Below are 21,944 nucleotides of genomic sequence, written 5' to 3'. Positions count from 1 at the left end.
TGTGCTTCTGGCTGCGCCAGATTCACGTAACCCGCCTACCCTGGGCTTCAATGGAAGTCGTTCTCCATTAACAACCACTACAGCTTTTGGAGATGAATGCCCTGCACGGTGAATACCCCTTGCGCAGTAAGAATCTGAAGAGCGAGGTATTGAAACTAACTCTGGTTTTTGCATGCAGCTAGAGGACTGCAGCAATGCAAGCAGAGGGACAGCAGGCGGAGCTCTCTGCAGTCCCTCCCTCTAGCCCCCACCAACTAAATATGAACTCAAGCCAGTTTCATTCTTTGCTCTGCACGGAAAACACACACACACACACACAGCTGAACGGCGTCTCCTCCAAATTTCTTCTCTGAGCGCACTGTCTTTCTGCTCTCTCCGTTCAAGCAACCGCAGATTGCAAGCCGAGTAACGGGGAGTAACGTGCCGCAACAATGCAACCTCCGGAGCAGCTCCTCTTGCAGCTCACACCCCCGCCCCCTTTCGCAGCGTGCAAGCACACGAGCACGAAGCGATCGCATATCCCTCCGCCTCCCTCCTCCTTTCCCCGCTTAAGTGGCTCGACAACGATTTGGGAAATGAAGGGAGGAGGGAACTACTTTCCTGAAACTTGCTATGCTGCACACGACTTCCAGTGGCAGTGATTCGCCTGGAGGCCGCAGTTTTTAGTCCTCCTACCCACACACTCTCACAGCCCGGGCACCCAGCCGGGCAACCGCACCCTCTGCCCGCTCTGGCCCGGGGGGGAAGCAGGCAGCAGGGAGAAGTCGCGAGGGACTACTTCGCCTCCTTCTCCCGCGGGCGCCCCTGGCTCGGGCAGCGGTGGCGGCGGAAGGAGCGGGCGGCGTGAGCGCTTCCGCCGCCCCCGTCGCGGCTCCCCCTCGCGGGTGTGAGGAGCTGGCCCGCGGAGCTGCTGGTGGGCACCGGCTGGCGGGGGACCTGCGGCCGCTCTCCTCGCGGCTTCTCACGACCCGGCCTCCCGGGGCCCACCCGTCCTTCTCCCCGCCCGGCCCGAGGCGGGGGCGATCGGCTAGCCTTCCCCCCGCCCTCACCTCCCCCCTCAGGAGGAGTCCCAGCTGGAGCGTGTCTAGAGGAATCCGCCGCCGCCGCCTCGGGGACCCTCGCCCGGTTCTGCTCGTTCCTGAGGAGAGACCCAGTCGCCGCCCGGGACTGAGCAGGCAGCCGGCGGCGAGGCGGGAGATGGTGGGCTGGGCTCCGGCAGGACCCCGCTGCCGCCGCCCGGAGCCTTGGCTCGGCAACCCCCCGCCGGCCCCCACCGAGCGGAGCTCTGCTTCCTCCTCGCCGCATCCCTGAGGGAAGCGCCGCCTCTGCTCCCGGGTTCTCCGCCCGCCCTCCCGCTCTTCCTGGCCGGACCCCGCCGCGCTCCACCCGGGTGGACGGCGGAGAAGCTCTCCACTTAGCCCTTAAGCCTTGGCTCCTCCACACGCACCCTCCTGCTTCTCTCGGATCCCTTGGCTGGGCGCTGAGGCGGGGAAGAGGCTGGGGTCGCCACGGCAGAGGTCGCCGCCGCCACCCCCCTGCGGGGGTGGTCGGGGTTCCCGGCTAGGGGGGCACCGTTCCGGGTGAGGCGTCCACCATGGTGAGGCCCCTGAGCCGCTGCCGCTGCGCCCCCCCGGCCGCCGCTGCCTGCTGCCCCTCGGTGCTGCCGCTGCCCCTGCGCCTGCCGTTCCTCCTCCATCTCCAGGTCGGATCACGGTGAGGGAAAGATGAGCGAGGAGACGGCGACTTCTGACAACGAGTAAGCGCCTCACTGATCTCGATGCTCCCCGCAGACCCCTGGGCCGGAGACTCGGCTGCGGGAAAGCCTGCAGCCTCCCGCCAGAGTTGGCTGCGTCTAGTTGTGGAGATAACCTTCTGTTTCTGGAGCCGTTTTATTTAGTGGCAGCCCCCCGTGTTAGTGGTTTCTCCTGGGGAGGGGGTTGCGTGTCGGGGTGGGATGGCAATTGGGCGTCCCTGAGGTGGGGTAACGGGGTGGAGGGAGGCGGGTAGGGAGGACTCCGTTGCGTGGAGGACCCCCGGGCCGTCCTTTTTCCCCTCTAGCAGAGCAGTCACCGTGCCTTGGACATTCACCCTGCTTCCTTTATAGCTGCTTCCCTTGGCAGCTAATGTGTGGGAGCACCTCCTGCAGCACACTGCTCTCGAATCTTAATTCGATGAGTCAGGGACTCTGAGATACCGATTAAGCCTCCCCCCCCCACCCCCGACTTAGGATCTGTAAGATTCGGGTAGGAAATGGGGGCTAGGGAAGCGGTTTTAGGGCTCAGTAAGATAAAGGACACCTGGAGCCTGGGGGACGCTGGCCATTCTGTGTTACCTTTGCCAATACCGGATATGGCTTCCTCAGGAGCGTAGAAGGATCTTGAATGTCATTTTTACCCTTCAGCTATGTTCAAACGTGCCGTTTATGTGGTCTCTCCAATATTTACGTTGCCGACCACGTTGATGACTTCCTGCATTAACTTCCAGAGGGCCCTGGTTTGAAGTTTTTGCTTATTTGGACTGTCCTTACGTTTTCCAAGCGAAATGCTGCGCCTTTTAAATGTTTGGCTCTAACGTACTCGCTACCCCGAGGCATAATGGTGCGTTCACGGTCTTCCTTTGAGAACAGGGTTTAATTCTGTGCAGAATGGTAGCACGCCGTTTTCTTGTCGTTAAGTTCAAGTTTCGCTTGTCTCGGGGCGGGGGGGGGGGGTTGGAAGGAATTAAGGCAGCTAGGACTAGTTCGTGAGATGTATTCCTTTAAAAGTGCATTCCTCAAGGCAGACCTTTTTGAGCGAACTTTGAAGTCCAAAGCCGAGGCCTGTTGAACATAAAATAGCTCGAGCAAACACCCAGCCGCGTTTCCCCGTCCCCCCGCCCCCCGAAAAGCCCAGGCTTGGGAAGAGCGGGTGCAGAAGGAGGTAATTGCTGCAGTGTCAGTGCAGCCTGGAAGCAGAAGTGGCCGCCATGTTCTCGCTCTTTTTGTGAATCGCCCTCATTTGCATAGCGCACTCTTCATTCATAAAAAAAAAATAATTAAACATCCATCACCTTGGACATCTTGAAAGGATTTCCTAGGAAAAGCTACCCGAAGCTGGACTGACTGCACGTAGATTTTTGAGTTTACAAAGTAAAGAGAATTCGAAGTTTTAGGTTAAATTGAAAAACCTACGCACACCCTAACAACTACCCCTGTTCTCAGAATGTTGACACAGTTATGTGGGAAATATCAGTTCGGGGAAGTGCTGGGATCACGTGATTGCCTCCATTCATAAAATACCTGGCTGTCCATTCACAGTGCAGTACACTGTCTCACTGCCTTCGGCAGATTCGACCTACTTTGAGGGAGATCAGGAAGTTTATCTCAGATAACTCTTGGTTAGGAGAAAAACTGCTAAAACTCCTGAAGGAAATGATGGTAATTTTTATTGGTATCTTCTTTTAAGCAAGTAGGTTTGATCAAAATGTCAAGTTTTATATTAGAGATGGGAAAGAGGCCTTTTCAGGGTTTTTTGGGGGGTGGGGAGCGGTAAAATATTGACTACCTCCTGTGGCTGCAGCTAATAGAAATGGAAGTTATGGAATGTGAGTTGACACATATGGCAAATATATTGTTTCTAAAGGACCTTTTTTAAAATACCGTGGACAAATTGAAAGTGCAGTTTTTTGGTATAATTATAATATCCGTTTATACCGATGTGACACTAAAATGAGTAAAAATATTCCCAGCGGTTTAATTCCAAATATGTTGCTACTTGAAACACAGAATGGCAGTTTTTACTGGGAGAAATTTTTAATTCTGAGTGTACTAGTTTAGTGTGGGGCAACTTGGAAATTACCCCACTCAGACTCATAGAATTCTGTTTTTGTAAATTTATCCTGCGTTATTAATTAGTTATTCTCCAGGACTTTGCTATAATATTAGTTTTGTTAGGACAAGGATAACAAAGAATAAACATATTTTAGCGTCAGATTTTAACTTCATGGGGACAAAATCTGGGGGTGTTTACTTTTAAAAAATGTTTTATGTTAGTACTATGTTCATGTGGTAGTTTTGCTAGAGCCAACATTATGTGTGCATTAACTAATCCATAAAGGGTGAACTTCTTTGGAATGTAACATTTGTCCAAATAATTTATATGTTTAATCATTAATCTATAAAGTATTGCTTTGGAATGGTAATTATTTATAACTGTATATGTTGGGAAGACAGAAGAGAGATGTATTTTATGGCAGAAGTCTTTAAGACCGCGGTATAGTTGAAAACTGCCTGTAATAGACTTTTATTTGGGCCTTACAGGTCCCCCTTTCCCCTCCCCACACACACTTTCACCGCAATTTAAGGGGATTTGATTACAGTAGCAACTGTTCCTAACACTCTTGGATATTTTTTACCTGATTTCAACCTTTTAAAAAAAGGGAAAATCACAAATTTCTTGGGAAACCATTAACCTTTCCAAAATAGGTTTGTGATAAAATCCGGTTAAGGCCTTTAGAGGCCTGATTCTGAAATTCTCTAGTACATGCTGTTATTTGAAGTTAACAGTTTTGTGTAGAGATAGACAGCTTTTAGAAGTTGATTGTGAGCATATATTTAATCAGGAATAAGGCCATGTCTTGCACAGTGACAAATCAAATGAGGAAGAAAGGGATTCTCATAGAATAAAACATTCCTGTCTTAAGACTGTATCAAATTTGTGATTAAAAAATCTTGCTTGCAGAAGATAACTAAATACACTCTAGAGTGGAATGGTTTGTGTTGAATACTAGAGGAACTGGGCTGTAGATAATTTTTTGTAGGCAGTTTTTCATTTCTAAAAAATTGTAATACTCTAGTCAAATGTTTACAGTAGGTAACACCATACTGTGTTATAATGTTGAACCCTTCTCAATACAGTTTTAAACATTTAAAAGCATATTATGTAATACTTAATGAGTATATGATATATGAAACTACGTCTTCCAGTTAGGCCAAAGCACTGGGAGCAGTGAAATAGATGAAATATTAAGCATTTTGTTTTGCTCCCATTAGCCAGAAATAGTACTAAGATTTCTCATAACAAATTGAGATTATGTTAGGCTTTAGAATTAAAGAGAATTAAGTCACTTGTGGTGATAAACTTGGTATGGTATAATCTGGGTTTGAATCATTTTTCCATAAGTAAAAAGGAATTATTTGTGGCTATATCATTTAGTGACTAATAAGCAGTACACCAGTAGTAGGTTATTCTGAGTGTGCATATGTAAACGGATATATTTCTCCCTACATAATATATGTGTATACACATGAATACGTGCAGATAAGTACATATAATTGGAAAGCATTCTAGAAACAAGTGGAAGCATTGGAAAGCTGAGTGCTGTTAAGTCAACTAATGCTTGTTTATATATAGTTTATATATAATGTAAATAATTCTTTGGAATTCAGTTGATCTGTGTAAATCTGAGGTGAATGACTGCCTACCTCCTCTAGCCTCATTTCACTCTGCTTTCTCACTTAAAACTTTATGATCTTGAATTATATTTGCTTAAAACTAATATGCTCTCATTCCTAGAGTCACTCCCACCCCCAAAAAACTTTTCCTTGTCAATGTATCATTTCTTCCCCAAAGATTTCCCTGTTTATATGGTCTACATATTAATATTCCCTCCCTGTGTATTGCCTCTGTACTTTGTGCATATTTATATTGCTATTTTTTCCATATGATATTGTGATTATTTGCTTATATCTGTGTTACTACTATATAATTCCTCGTATTCATCTGTATGCCTATCACAGTGCTTGCCTGTACATCCCCAATAAGTGTGGTTGGATTAATGGAGTTGTTACGTCCCATGCTAGTGAATTGGTTCTGACTCATAGCATGTACAGCAGAACGAAGCACTGCCTGGTCCTGCACCATCCTCGTAATCCTTGCTGTTCGAGCCCATTGTTGCAGCCACTGTATCAGCCCATCTCACTGAGGTTCTTCCTCATTTTCACTGACCAGACATGATGTCCTTCTCCAGGGACTGATCCCTCTTAATAACATGTACAAAGTAGGTAAGACATAGTGTCACCATCCTCGCTTCTAGGGAACATTCTGACTTTACTCCTTCCAAGAGAGATTGGTTTGTTCTTCTGGCAGTCTATGGTATAGTCAGTAATTTTTCGCCAACACCAAAATTCAAAGGCTGATGCAAAGGCAGTCTTCCTTATTTATTGTCTAGCTTTCACGTGCATATGAGATGATTGAAAATGCCCTGGCTTGGGTCAGGGACGCCTTAGTCCTCAAAGTGACATCTTTGCTTTGTAACACTTTAAAGAGGTCTTTTGTAGCAGATTTGCCCAATGCAGTACATCATTTGATTTCTTGACTGCTGCTTCCATGGACGTTGGTTGTGGATCCGAGAAAAATGAAATCCTCGATGAATTTAGTTTTATCTCTGTTTATCATGATGTTGCTTATTGGTCCAGTTGTCAGGATTTTTGTTTTTTTTTTTATGTTGAGGTATAATCCATACTGAAGGCTATAGTCTTTGATCTTCATCAATAAGTGCTTCAAGTCCTCTTCACTTTCATCGATCAAGGTTGCATCATCTGTGTATTGCAGGTGATTAATGAGTCTTCCTCAAATCCTGATGCTGCATTCTTCATATATAGTCCAGCTTCTTGGATTTTTTGCTCAACGTACAGATTGGATAAGTATGGTGAAAGGATACAACCCCAGCACACACTTTCCTGATTTTAAACCATGCTGTATCACCTTGTTCTGTTCCAGCAACTGCCCCTTGGTGTATGTACAGTTTCCTCATGAGCATAATTAATGCTCTTGGAATTTCTGTTCTTTACAGTGTTACCCATAACTTATTTTGATCCACACAGCCTTTGCATAGTCAATAAAACACAGGTAAACATCTTTCTGGTATTCTCTGCTTTCAGCCAGGATCCATCTGACACGAGCAGTGATGTCCCTGGTTCCACATCCTCTTCTGAATCTGGCTTGAATTTCTGGCAGTTCCCTCTCGATATACTGCTGCAGCCATTTCTGGATGATTTTCAGCAAAATTTTGCTTGCATGTGATATTAATGATATTGTTTGGTAATTTCCACATTCTGTTGGATCACCCTTCTTTGGAATGGGCACAAATAAGGATCTCTTCCAGTCTGTTGGCCAGGTGGCTGTCTTCCAAATTTCTTGGCAAGGTGAGTGAGCGCTTCCAGCATTGCATCCGTTTGTTGAAAACATCTCAGTTGGTATTCCATCAATTTCTGGAGCCTGGTTTTTCGCCAGTGCCTTCAGTGCAGTTTGGACTTCTTCCTTAAGTACCATCGGCTCCTGATCATATGCCTACCTCCTGAAATGGTTGAAACAATTCTTTTTGGTACAGTGACTGTATATTCCTTCCATCTTCTTTTGAGACTTCCTGCATCATTCTATATTTTATCCATAGAATCCTTCAGTATTGCAACTTGAGGCTTGAATTCCGCCCCCCCCCCCCCCCCCCCCCCCAGTTCTTTAAGCTTGAGAAATGCCCAGTGTGTTCTTCTCTTTGGTTTTCCAACTCCAGGTGTTTACACATTTCATTTTAATACTTGGTCTTCTTGAGTTCCCCTTTGAAATCTTCTCTTCAGTTCTTTTACTTGATCATTTTGTCCTTTGACTTTAGCTAGACTTCATTCAAGAGCAAGTTTGAGAGTCTCTTTTGACATCCGTTTTGGTCTTTTCTTTCCTGTCTTTTTAATGACGTTTTGCATTTTTCATGTATGCGGTCTTTCATGGCATCCCACAACTCATCTGTTCTTCGGACATTAGTGTTCAGTATGTGAAATCTGTTCTCAGGATGGTCTCTAAATTCAGGTGGGATACACTCAGGGTTGTACTTTGGCTCTCATGGACTTGTTTTAATTTTCTTCAGCTTCAGCTTGAACTTGCATATGAGCAATTGAGGGTCTGTTCAGCAGTCTGCCCTGGCCTTCTTCTGACTCCTATTGAGCTTCTCATCTTTTTCCAGAGATGTAGGCAGTGTAATTCCTTTGTATTCCATCTGGAGAGGTCCATGTGTATCGTCACCATTTATGTTGTTGACAAAAGGTGTTTGCGATGAAGAAGCCATTGGTCTTGCAGAATTTCATCATGTGGTCCCCTTTTTTCTGTCACCAAGGCCATATTTTCAAACCACTGATCCTTCTTTGTTTCCATCTTTCCCGTTCCAATCACCGGTAATTATCAGTGCATCTTGATTGCATGTGTGATCAATCTCAGACTGCAGGCTTTGGTAAAAATCTTCAGTTTCTTCATCTTTGGCCTTAGTAGTTGTTGCACAAATTCAAATAATAATTCTATTGACTGGTGTCCTTGTAGGCATATGCATATTATCCTATCACTGACACCGTTGTTCTTCAGGGTGGATCTTGAGATGTTCTTTTGGGCAATGAATGTGCATTCTTCTTCAATTTATCGTTCTCACCATAGTAGACCATGTGATTGTCCGAATCAGAATGGCCAATACCAGTCCACTTCGGCCCATCTCAGCCTAGAATATGGATCTTTATGTGTTCCTTTTCGTTTTTGACAGCTTCCGATTTTCCTGGATTCATAGTTCATACATTCCACGTTCTGATTATTAATAGATATTTGCAGTTGTTTCTTCTCGTTTTGAGTCAAGCTACATCAGCAAGTGCAGGTCCTGAAAGCTAAACTTCCCATGTCATTAAGATGGACTCTATTTTGACTCCACTTGTAATTTGAGTGCCTTCCAACATGAGGGGCTTATCTTCCTGCTCTCTGCATCAGACAGCGTTCTGCTGCTATTCATAAGGTTTTCACTGGCCAAGTTTTTTTCAGCATTAGACTACCAGGTCCTTTTTCCTAGTCTGTCTTAGTTTGGAAGCTCCGCTGAAAACTGTCCACTGTGAGTGACCCTGCTGGTATTTGAAATACTGGTGGCGTAGCATCACAGCAGCATGCAAGCCACCACAGTACAATAAACTGTCAGATGAGTGGTGGAATGGAGTCATAGTGCCTCATATTGTGTTTCCTTTTGTTTTCTGTGAATGTTTGAGTTTGAGATCATTAGCTGTATTAGAAAAATAGGTTGAAAAAGAGTATGGAAGAAGTAAATTATTAAATTGCCTTTTTAAGGAAGCTTACTTTATTTTAAGCAAAGGCCAAAATTGGCCTCGTTTTTAATATATTTTGTATTTTGCAAGCTGGAAAAATAACTTAGGGCCTAGAACAGTTCTGGATACTTGTTGTAATACTTTGATGTGTTTGACATCTTTCAGCTTTGTGGTGTGTCTGAAGATCTATGCCATGAAAAAGGAGATAGATTATAAGCTCAAAATTTAGGAATTAGTATCTCTGGCAGTTTATCAGTTTTAAGTTCTTAAACCCCTCTTTCCTCCCACCACAGTTCCTCCATAGTGTGAACTGTTAGGAACTGGCTACAGATAAAGAAATTGATTGGGAAAGCGTGAAAGGCAGCACGTTCTGTAATTTTATGCTGCAGCTATTGGTGACTGTGGAGCACTTAAGGGAAAAGGGAAGTAATCTAGTGTCTTCTATGTGGTTGTTTAACTTGAACTTGACTAGCCTTGTCACTTTGGGGGAAAGGGTTGGTATAAGTTTGCTTGTCCAACCTTCAGTAGAAGCTGGAATTGTATTAAAAATGCCACTCTCAAAAAATATCCCCTGTGCAGAAGTAGTAATTTATTTCCAATAACGTACAAAAGGACCTCTAAAATGAATGATTTTGCACAATCCTACTGGTTTTTTGTGTTGGGTTACCACTCAGAGAACAACTCTTAACATCTTAACATACGATCAGATCTTTATCTTCTAAGATGTTGATGATGAATCCTGTTCATTGGGTTTTTACCATGGGCCCAAACACTGAGACAAATGCTATTTGCAAGTATTACGTAATTTATGCATATACATATGTTTATTTTCAACAGAATGGAATTGCACAGTAGATACTAGCATAGCTTAAGATATTGCAAATATTTTTCTGTCAATAAATTATTCTTCTAGGACGTAGATTTTAATGGCTACATTCTATTCATTGTATGATATACATTGTTTTAATCAGTCTACCATTGTTGGATATTTGTTATTCTTGAGCAATGCTGCATTTGATCCTGAGTTCCTGTTTTCATCTAAATATATTACTTTTTCCTTGAGGTAATCTAGAAGTGGGGTTAAAAGAGATGAACTTTTAAGTTGTTTTGTCCTTTCTACTAAATTGCCTTTGGGGTTGGAGGGGGGAGCTCAGAGTAGGACAGTGCCGGTGCCTTGAAATGTACTGGATGGTAACATAAAATTAATTAAAAAACAAACAAAAAACCCCAAAATTTAGGTTTTTTTTGCCAACAGGAATGTTTTAACTACTGTATTATAAACAGAAATGAAATGATGCAAAGGCTGTTTGCATGTCATTTACTTAATTCTCGTACCATAGTGCATAAAAGATGGTATAGTGAAAAGAGCATTGAATCTGGAGTTGGGATATGTGTTCTTGTTCTAGCTGTTACTGAGTTATTCTGTGATTCTAGACAAGTGACTACCTCTGTGCGCCTACTTTTGCTTTTTGTAAATCAGAAAATTTGGGCTAAGCATCCATGTGGTACCTTCCTGTGCTAATGATGTTTGTCCTGCCCCAAAGTAATATTGTAAGTCACTAGACTTATTATGAAGCCTCGGGGTGGTGTAAATAGTTAGCACACTTAGCTGCTAACCAAAAGATTGGAGGTTCAAGTCCTCCCAGAGGCACCTTAGAAGAAAGGGCTGGCCATCTGTTTCTGAAAAGTCAGCCATTAAAAACCCTTTGGAGCAGTTCAACTCGGACACACATGGGTCTGCTGTGAATTGGAATTGACTTGAGGGTAATTGGTACTGATAGACGTATTACATACATACTGGTTAATTGATTATTATATCATTCTTGACATGTTTAAGCAAATGAAAAACCTCCAGTAGATATCTGGTAGTATGATGATTAAACAAAAGCATGAATTTTGAAGAACTAAGAAAATCTGGCAAACAATTGGTTCATTTGTTATCATTTAAGGCTTTGTTATTTTGAGTTTAATAGCCCGTGTGTCTTTGATAATGCATTCTACATCACAATGTTCATTTCTAAAGTATGGCTGCTGTTGGTAAATGAATAAGTCAGCAGAAAACTCTTGGGCTTAAACGCCAGCTTGAGTGGTTCTCAAAGGAAGATGCTAACAAAATAATGGTTCTCATGCTTTACTTATTAGCCAAGAAGTGCCAAAACGAAGTTTTTCACTTGGTTAAAACCACTAAAAAAACCGGTTATTTTTTTTATTCATACAAATTTAATACTAAGGGGCAACAGTACATTTAATTGGTTGAAGAAGTTGTTAACACGAGTCAATGAATTTCTGTCATCTAATATTTAGATTTAGTTTGCTGTATATAGGACAGTTTTTATGACATGGCTGCATCCCGTTTTGGAGTCCAGAACCAAAGTTGTTACACATCCATGTGATTTTATTTCTGTGGCACTCAGAATGATCTGAAATGGCAAAAAAAAAAAAAAAAAAAAAATCTATTGACAATTTTTGTGCAAACATAGTACATTTATTAATATTGGATCTTAGGCCAAAGCATTAAGTTGCAATAGACAAAGTGTTCCTCAAATTGAGAGTGTTTGTGAATAGGGTTAAATGACATTTTTTCAGATGTCTGGCTGAAACTTATCTGTATTCATAATGCTAACAAGCTGTAAAAGTATTAGAGGTACTCATGTCACAAATAGAAATCACAGATTTCTTTCTTGCAGTAAAATTGCTGTTCGGTGTTGCAGCTATCTTGACACATCATTTGGAGTTATCACTGCTTTGAAATTACAGTTATTACACCCATTGCTAAAGATTATATTTTACTGTTAAAACAAATAATAAAATTAAAAATCATTTGTAACTATTTCAGTATAATTGATGTCCTATGTAACTGTATATATTTTTATTTTAGGGCTTTAAATTATGAGAAGGGAGCCATAGGCTTCACCAGACTGTAGAAGAGGTCCACAGCACAAGAGGTTTAAAAAACAAACAAAAAAAAGCTCCAGCGGTAGACTGAGGCCCAGAAGACTGAGCCTAGAGATGGACAGCTAAAAGAGGGAGATTAAGAAACCTAAAGGATAATATGAGCAAGTCCAACATAAAGCTAACAGCAGTTCTGAAAGAAGAGAATAGAGATAATGGAGGAAAGGAGGAAATATTTAGAGATAATGGCTGAGAATTTTCAAGAGGTGGCAAATGAAACCCAATCAGTGAACTAAAAACAAAGCCTCATAGTCAAGCCGGGTTTATCTGGAGAATGCAAGAATGGATCAACATGAGAAAATCAGTGTAGTTTATTATCTTCAGAGATTAAGGAGAAAGAAAATGATACAATCTCAATAAATATGAAAAATGCAATATTAGTCACTCAGTCTCTGTCCATGATATGGAAGTAAATGTTTACTTTTTTTTTTGCTCCCAGAATTATACTTTTAATGTTTCTGATTTAAAATAAGAATGTTGGATTTGGTCAACTTTAGGATTCCTTTTAGTTCAAGAGTTCCATAATCCTAATTTTCTTTGTCCTTCTGAAACCCACCTTTAATATATCATCATTCGTGTTACTTTAGAATTAACTGGTGGAAATTGCCTCCTTGTGTCTGAAATTTTTGAATTAGCTTACGTTTTCTTTCTGCATTTAGAGTGCAAAGAATAAGCATCAGCAAATTCATGAGTAATTAGAAATTGTGTTTCATCTAAAATATAAATTTAATGATTTTGTTTCTAAATTTTATCTGTATAACGGGTTATAGTTTAAAGACTATATAGAGTGTAATGTTTTCCTGGTAGTATTTAGCGATATTATCGTGTATGATTAGGAATATCCTGTCTGGTCTGTTCACATGACTAGGGGTTACTTTCACAAATGTGCAGTGTCTGTTAATGACTTCTCTATATTGGTATAATATAGTAGGACTATTAAAAATTTAGGTGTAATTTAGTGGTGCCACTTTGTCAGAGCTACTCTTTCCTTTTATGAGAGTGTTCTATTAACGTCAGCATAAAGTCAACAAACTTTTGCTTACGTGTGTTTTGTTTTGACTCACATTGATACTGTGTGAGATTGGAATTAGGGACCAATTCTGGATTTTTTTCCCTTAATTGTGAAAAACAGTATTTAACTTACAAAATTTTAGTTGCTGAATTACGTAGATGAATCTTACATTTTTTCCTGATACATTTGAACAGGCACCATTAGTAACTTTTTCTTCATGGATTTCAGTTCAGTGACATTTGAGTACCTACTAAGCAGTTGACTTTTTCCTTAGCCTTGGAGATACAAAGACAAGTAAAACCTGATAACTGCTTTCGCTGTCCAACAAGGGAAACAGATCCCCTGAAATGTGATGAGTGCTCAGCTTTTGAAATTCTTCAAGGCTCAGGGAGAAGGTGATTCTCCTTGTAGGTGGAAGGCAGGAATGGGGTTGCGTATGAAGGGAGTATTTGAGGAAAGAGGTGGCATTTTAGGAGTCAGCCATAGATGGGGACAGTGGAAAGGGGAAGGACATACCAAGAAGAGAGTGAGAAAAATAAACTTGGAAGGATTAAAAGAAAAAGTTTGAGGAAAGATTATAGCTTTTTGGATGAGCTTCTTTGGAGGAGTAGTGACGAATAAGTGTAGGAGGTCAGACTGTGAGTAGTCTCAATTTATGTCTAACTGTGGATCAGCAGCCTGGCAAGGAGTGGTTGGCTAGGCCTGAGAGTGTGAGAATCACAAGATGGCAGAAGCTCTTGGAAATGAGTTTTTCTTGAAAAATTGAAAATTTATTTAACTGATCAGTAATAACATTGATTTTTAAACAAAAACACATACAGAACAATTTTTTTTTTTCCTGGATAAAACACTGAGATTTCAAAGAAAATTCATTCTTTGAGCTACCCTCCTTACTCTCACCACAACTCTCTTTAGCCAGTAAAAAATATTTAATGAGAAGCACCAGCTTTATCCTGTAGTCTGGAGGGAAGCATCATTTTAAGTGAGAAAGTGATGTGATGATCAAATTTGTTTAGAAGGCAGACTCCTGGAGCTTGTTTGGACAGTTAATTGGGGGAGAAGAAAATGAACTCAAGTTGGTGAGGAGGAGATAATATTCAGGGCCAAAAACTGAGAACTGAAGAAGAACATTTGGAAGTGGTAGAATTTGAGAGGCAGTTCAGATGTCTGGTATCTGATTATTTTACTAAATGTGAAGGAAGGAGTGGAAGAGTGTGAGATGACGTCAACATGTTAAATTTGGGCTGCCGTGATGCTTTTAAATGAAGTAGGGAATAAAGGTGAAACAGATTTGTAATGGAAAAATAATTCCGGGTTGATCTTGTTGAGTTTGTGAGTGCCTACTAGGTCTTGAGGAAGATAACGTCCCATAGGTTTGGTGCCCAAAGATGGTTACGAGGTAGAGTTGAAAGTGACATCTTCAGCATATGTAATGGTTAAGCAAAAACCTCAGTGAATTGATCCCGAGTCAGTGACCCTGTTGGACAGTTGAACTGTCTCAGAGGGTTTCTAAGGTTGTAAATATTTATAGAAGCAGACTGACACATCTTTCTCCCACGGAGTGGCTGGTGGGTTCAAACTGCTGACCTTGGGTTAGCAGCCAAATGCTTAACCACTGCCCCACCAGGGCGGAAAACTGCCCATAGAGAATATTAAGAAAAATGGAAAGACAAACTGTGAGAAATGGCAACACTTTTAAGTGAGATTAGAAGAAGAGACACCAAAAGACAGAAAAATCTTATGAGGCAGAGAGAAAAATGTTTTGGAAACCAAGAGGAAAAAAATTTTAAGAAAGAGGTGTCCATCAGTGTTAAATATTGCAGAAAGCTTTCATTGGTCATACCTAAAAAAAAAACAGATTTAACTGTTTGGATGCTGACCTTTGTGGGGGCAGTAGTGGGTACAGAAATCAGATACTGCTGTAAAAATTAAAGAGAAAATGGAAAGTGATGAAGTGGAGACAGCAAGGAGATTATACTCATTCAGAGGGAAGTTAGGAGTTGAGATGATTTGTTGTCTGAGGTGATGTCCATAGTGGAGAGGAAGAGAAAAAAAGATTTGGGGAAAGGTGAGTAATTGATGGAGTAACACCCAGGAAACAGAAGCCTGTCAAAGGGTTTACTTCTTGTCAGAAACTGCTGGATTTAATGCTACGAACAACCATGTGAGCTGAGCATTACTCTTGTTTACAGATGAGGTAACTGAGACTCGAGAGAGTTTTAGTAACTTCCCTGTAGCAACACAATGGAGTAAGTAAGTGTAGAACTGAGGTTAAAATTGTGCTATGTTTGTATTGCACTTTACCTCATGCGCTTAATGGCCAGGTTAGACTTCACAGACAAAGATAAGCTTGAAATAATACGTAGACACATAGAATTGACAACTGTTTTGAGGGATTGAATCATTTAGTAAAGTTAAAGAGCATGTGTATAGGGAGCTGGAGAACCGAACAGATAAAGCAATTTTGAGTGGGGAACATGGACTTTGGAAGGGTGACATGTGAGGGGAGATTAAACAGAGATGAAAGTTGTTGAGTAGAGGAGCCAGGATCTACTCTGATTTTTTTTTTTTTTTTGAAAGGAAAAATAGGCCAGCAATATGGATATTCAAGCGCTGAGGTGGTATCAGGAGTTGAAGTGTAGAGGAACCCTGAGCCACTGCTAATATTTTTAATGTGAGAGTGGGTGAGTGATTTAGACTGGGATTTTGAGTGCTGCCACCTGCCTCCACAGTTTAGAGAGAGGAGTAAGGATTTCAGGATTGAAGGTTGAAGAGGAAATAGAAGGGCTTAGCTGAGAGGAGTTCAGAGTATTGGATAGGATCTCCTGGTTGTATCAGGAATGAGGGATGTTGGGAATTAGAAAGTAGAGGGGAAGATAGATACGTGAATATATTATCCAGATTTGGGTTTTATTAAGTTTAAGGTGGTCCAAGATGTTGACTTATATTACAGGGTTTTATCAGTAAATTATATTGTCTTTGAGAGTCAGGAGTTCTTGTAATCTTTGGGTACTCCAATCTTGATGTGGTTAGAGAGGACTTTGCAAAGCAAAAATTATTAATCAAATTTCTGTAATTAACATGGTATACACAAGGAACATCATTCTGGGGTTACTGCTGACGGTAGTTTCAAGGCTTTGGCAAGTCACGTAATCTACCTTTGTGCTTGATTCTTCATCTGTAAAATGAGGATAATAGGTCCCTACTCCAGAGGGATGTTAAGATAAATGTAATTTCTCCTCCTCCAATAATATTTTCTTTATTAGAGATAAGAGAATATTAAAAGAACTTGTAGTTCAAAGAAAGGTACTACGTCCATGAAATGACCAGTGTTTGTTTTCATTTAGCCCGAAGGTGGGTTACTTTTACAAAGGAGTATTGACTGGCTTAAAAATTATATTTCAGTTTAAATGGGAAGATGCAGCTTTTCAGAAAAATTTAAAATCTAAAAATACTAGCAAGGAGAAAAATATATAAATCTGTATTGTGAACATTTTCTTCCACCTTCTGGGCAAAGGCCAAGTAAGAAAGACTTAGATGTACCAGTGTTCAGCAAGACAGTAAGGCAATTGGTTGTAGCTAGTTTTTAATATTTGCTTTTAGTACAACTATTTAGCTATAAAAGGCGTATATTTCTAGAGCATGTTATCTAAGCCATTTTAATTCCTGAGCACATTTTAATACTCTAGGTATATTTAACATCTCTTCCCCATATTTTTGATGGAAAAAAGGCCATCTTTATGAAAGTAGAATGTAGGAGCTTTCAGATAGCATTGTAGGAAGGGCAAAAGCCTGCTTTCATGGTAGAGAAGGGAAGAGGAAGAATTTTTCAGCTTAGGGAGATTTACATTATTAAAGATTTAGATATTTAATTTTTCGTAACTAATTGAACTAGGATCCCTATTAATAGTGGGATTGACAGTAATCTGTTAGCTAGAAGTTAGTTCTTAATTTAGTCTGTTGACTTTAATTTGGACAGCTAAGGGTCTGTAAAGAAGCCGTGGCGCCACAATAGTTAAGCACTCAACTGCTAACCAAAAGGTCAGGAGTTTGAACCCACCAACGGCTCTGTAGGAGAAAAGATTTGGTTGATCTGCTCCCATAAAGAGTACAGCCTAGGAAACCCTGTGGGGCGGTTCTGCTCTGTCCTACGTATGGGGTCCCTGTGAGCAGGAATCAGCTCTTGACAGCTTTAACGATAGGAACAGGAGGATGAAAATAATCTGAGTCCTTTGAACTGTCTTGGTTTTGGGAACGACAAAGAATAATTTCATCAAAGAAAAAAAATTAAAAACCCAACACAACTTTGAATTGTTTTTAGTTCCATACACATGTATTTTTACTTGTTTTAACAGTGTGCTAAATTGTGTATAGATATTTATTATTCATTTCTACATAATATACTTAATGTATATTAAGAATGTACTATTTATATTAAGAATTTCTTTGCTTATACAGTATTTTTTAGTATTCATATTTTTAATGCCAGTAATATTTCATTAAGTTGTACCATAAATCTATATAGCTGTTACCTTTTACTGAACACTTCAGGATTCCAGCTTTTTGCTATCATAATTAACATTGTGATGAGAACTTTTTGCATATAGTTCTTTTGGTCTGTTCAGTTGTTTTTCTTGGGATGAATTTATAGAAGTGGGATAACTAAAAATATTTTACATATGTATGTATTTCATTGTTATGAATTGCTGCTTCCAAAAATTCCTGTTGTTTTAATTGTGCTTTAGATGAAAGTTTACAGAGCAAATTAGTTTCTCGTTAAACAGTTAATAAAAAAACGTTGCCGTCGAGTCAATTCCGGTATTGTTTTGTGACATTGGCTGCCATCCCCGTGACGTATCAGTCTTCTCCCCTTTTCAGCCTTGGTTTCTCCATTTTCCTGTCCCCTCCTGCCTTGTCGTCCTTGCCCCTGGACTGGTGCCATTTAGTCTCATATACGTGGGTGAGCTACATGTATTATTGTTTGTTTTATGAGCGAAAGTTCCTGTTTTTTTTTTTCTGTTTCCGATTATTTATAAATGAAATTTATTCTCAAAATTCGTAGATTTTCATTTTTGTTATTCAACACTTTGTGGTTTTATATAGTCTCTGGTAATATAAATAACAGGTAATATTTGAGTAATTAACCACCATTGTGACTTAAAGTTGTTTCATGGGTTTAGTTTCATAACAACTACTTCTAGTGTTAGTACTGTTTCTACCTTCATTTACAAAGATGAGGAAACTGAGGCTTTGGAAAATTAAATAACTTGGTAATGATTACAAAGCTGCTAAAGGCCTTCTGACTCCAAAGCCTATGCCCTAAAACAGTTGCTTTTAGACTTTTTGACTGTGAATTACAGATACAAATACAGTTTATCTTTTGACACAGTGTGTATACACATACACACGTATATGACACAGGCTGATTTTGTACTGTATTCTATTCCATATGAAAACAATGCTGGTTAAGACCCATTGCTGTTGAAAACCCCCTGTTCTAAACTACTGGGCTGTATTTGGGATGTTGTCCTTCTCTAAAGGTGTATTTATGTGTTGGTATTAAAAATTTTAACCTTACGTTTACCTTATCTAGTGGAAATAAGAGGTAATACTGAAAGGCATAGGATCCTTAGAGGAGGAGATTTCAAGGTAGAGTTGTACAGAATTATAGGGGATTTCAGATTTGAATGGCAGTAGCTAGACTATAGACGACAAATTCCTTTTAGGTCATTGCTTCGATTCCTTTAATGAAGTGCCCTACATGATAAGGGGATGCACCCCGATGTGTAGTTTTCTTTTAAAAAAGGAAATTTCTACTTGTAAAACCTCAGTTTCCTTATTCCTAGAGTGAGTAAGATGACTCAGGTGACTTCTAGCGCTTTCGGTTCTAATATTTTGTTAACTTTAATCTTCCTACACACACATGTATGAAACCTGTTGCCATTGAGTCAATTCCGACTCATAGTGAGTGACCCTATCGGACAGAGTGGAACTGCACAGTGGGGTTTCCAGGGAGCAACTGGTGGATTCAAACTGCTAACCTTTTGGTTAACAGCTGAGCTCTTAACCACTGTGCCACCAGGGCTCCTACACAATCCACCATTAATTTGAGAATAATCTGTCATTTGCATTATTTTTCCTTTTTTTTAATATTAAATTATGAAACAATTCAGCATGCTTTATTCTTTTTTTATTTCATTGTATGGTTCTGTTTGAAGTTATTTTTAATAGGCTATTTTTAACATATTATTAAATAGCTAAAAATTGTCTGTCCTGAACTTTAGTGTATACTGATTTCCCCATAAAGCTTTGTACATAACATTTCTTGAGCTGAATGAAGTGTTTCCTTTAACATTTCTAGGTGATAATTGAGATAGTTCTTTTTTAAGACAGTCATCTTGATCACTTTATAAATGCTTATACTTTTGTTCTGTTCTTAATTATCTTTTTAGGGGCTTTTTTTTTTTTAAGATGAAATATTAAAGTGATTCTAATGTATGAGAATTTTCTTGCTTAGTAATTGTCGAATGACAACGTGCTAGACCCAATAATAAATATGTAATTATTTTTATATTATGCCAAAGTAGGATATTATCTAAACCTCAGATGTTAAAGTGTTTGTGTCCTGCAAAAACAGTGTTTAGGCCTGTTTTGGTAAGAAAAACTCTTTTAATTCAAAGCAGTTATGTGTATGCTACATATTTTAGTGGTAGTTCAATGTGTCAGTGCAGTGGGCCCGAAAGAATCAAACAAATGTGTGTGTAGGAGTAGTAGACTGATAGAAGAAGCCAAACAGGAGATTATGATGCCACAGTGTTTCTTATTAGTCAAAATCAGTTCCTCCCCTGGATTTTTACGTCCTTCTTGGTTTTGGCGTAGTCATTAATGTTGATACTCAATGAGATAGCTGCAACAAATATTTATTGAACAATTACTACATGCCAGAGAAAGAATGGTATCTTAACATTTTTGAGGTATACTGAGTTCCAGGTGTTAGGATGATAGGCCTTGGGGATGTAGATGAATAAAATTGGAATCCTTGTTCTCAAGGAGTTTACAATCTAATATTAGAAATAAATGAATGGGTCTTTAGTAATGAAGGACTTAGAAATACTGATTCACTGCTAGGGGAAATATAGTTTGCCCAGAAAAGTGAGGGAAATTGTTGAAAGTAAAAAACTGCTTCATTTCGAAGAGGCATTTTTATATGTTATGCTTAACTTTATAGTTCAGTAGTCTAGTGATCTAAGCTACAGTCGTAACTGTTCTTGATTCACTTTCAAGTTTGTAAGTCAGGATGAATTGTTAAGAAGGTAGAAGATTTAGTGTCTGTTAACAGAGTAGATGGATATTGTGAACTTCATCTTTTTGTAATTTTAGTCAATTTGTATTTTTATGCATTATTGTAAATTTTATTTATATATGAATGATACTTTATTACTATTAGTTATAGGATCTATACAACTGTTATTTTTTTTATATGTAATTTACTTTACTAGCAAGAGGTTTGAAATGAATAATTTGCAATTTATTGATAATTAGCCCAGTTGGGTCAGGCTTTAATGTAGGAACATGAGATGTATCATTCTAAGACAAATGGTTCAAAAGCCTAGATTTCTGATTGGGAGACTAAGGGGCATTTTAAGTTAAGGACATATTTGTGGTTCCAGACTCCTCAGATAACCTGTTAGGAACCTACTGAACTCTTATTTCTTTTTAGTTATTTTTACTAAAAACGAGGCTTTATGGGTGAGAGGTCAAGACAGAAGCAGTGAGGGTATTGTGTAAGCATGCCGGTCTGTCATTGCCTCTCTTGCCAACCTAGGTAATCTTGAGATTTTTTTCCACGATTATATCAAAGAGCTGTCATTCAAAGATACGTGGCAGTTACTGATAAAGTAACTATAAGCTGCTGTTGCTAGTTGCCATTGAGTCAATAGCAACTGATGGCGACGCGTGCGTACAGTGTACAGTTCTCTAACTGCTCCATAGGGTTTTGAAGGCTGTGACCCCTGAGGTGTAGATCACGAGGCCTGTGTTCTGAGATCCCTCTGGTTGTGTTCAAACCACCAACCTCTTTGCTAGTAGTCAAGCGCTTAACTGTTTGTATCACCCAGGGACCCAACTGTAAGCTAGCCCTCCTCGATATGAGGAGGCAACTAGCAACAGCAGCTTATAGTTACTGCCTCCCTTCATAAAGTTCTTGTGCTTTGAATCTACTTTAAGATTCATAGTGACACGGAGAAAGGATTAGTTTTTAAATGTTTAGACAGCAGTTTAAAATTTTTCTTCCGTTTAGAGATTTAAGTGCCATTAGATAGCCCTGGTTTAGGACCAAAATTCTACATGTAGTCCTAATTCACGATTCAGGTTCTTCACGTAGATTTGAAGGTATATTGGGGGAACTTTAAAGAAGGAGAAGAAGTATAGTGCTGTGAGCTTGGTGGCTATAAATGTGCGGTTGATTCTCGTTATTTGTAGTAGTTATGTGGTATAAAATGACTGTGAACACTGAATTAAAGTATTGGCCAAATACGGAGCCATTGCTCCTAGGGGAAATACAGGCTTAGATTGCTGAGAGCCTTTGGTCACGTTTTTGTCAGCCTATTGGTGCATAACCTTGTTTTCTGTGATTCTATTTAAAGGCACCTTATTTAATAAATATTTCTTAGAAATAATTATATGCAGGTTTTTTTTTTTTTTCTTTTAAATTAAAAAAACACTAGCCGAAAACGGTTTAACATTTTCCTTATCCTGGCTAATGTGACCATAAATTTCTCTGGATTTTAGCCTTACGACAGTGCTGTGCACTACATGTTTTAAATTGGTTGTCATCTCATGAATCCACCAATGTCGCTACTTTTCTGTCTTTCCCGTAGC

The 21,944-nt window shown here is 39.9% G+C and overlaps 1 protein-coding gene across 1 annotated transcript in view; it reads left to right on the top strand.

The window, feature by feature from the left end:
- The first annotated feature begins 686 nt into the window (after window positions 1-686).
- The window catches only part of SPRED1 (sprouty related EVH1 domain containing 1), a 127,515-nt gene continuing 106,257 nt past the window's right edge, over window positions 687-21,944 (top strand). Inside the window, exon 1 of the mRNA XM_049897373.1 lies at window positions 687-1,756. Coding sequence (XP_049753330.1) covers window positions 1,725-1,756 — 32 coding nt within the window. The 5' untranslated portion in view covers window positions 687-1,724. The remainder of the gene's footprint in view (window positions 1,757-21,944) is intronic.

This window comes from Elephas maximus, chromosome 10 (assembly GCF_024166365.1).
Source record: "Elephas maximus indicus isolate mEleMax1 chromosome 10, mEleMax1 primary haplotype, whole genome shotgun sequence".
Classification (NCBI taxonomy): Eukaryota; Metazoa; Chordata; class Mammalia; order Proboscidea; family Elephantidae; genus Elephas; species Elephas maximus.
This window is presented reverse-complemented; position numbering and strand designations above follow the sequence as displayed.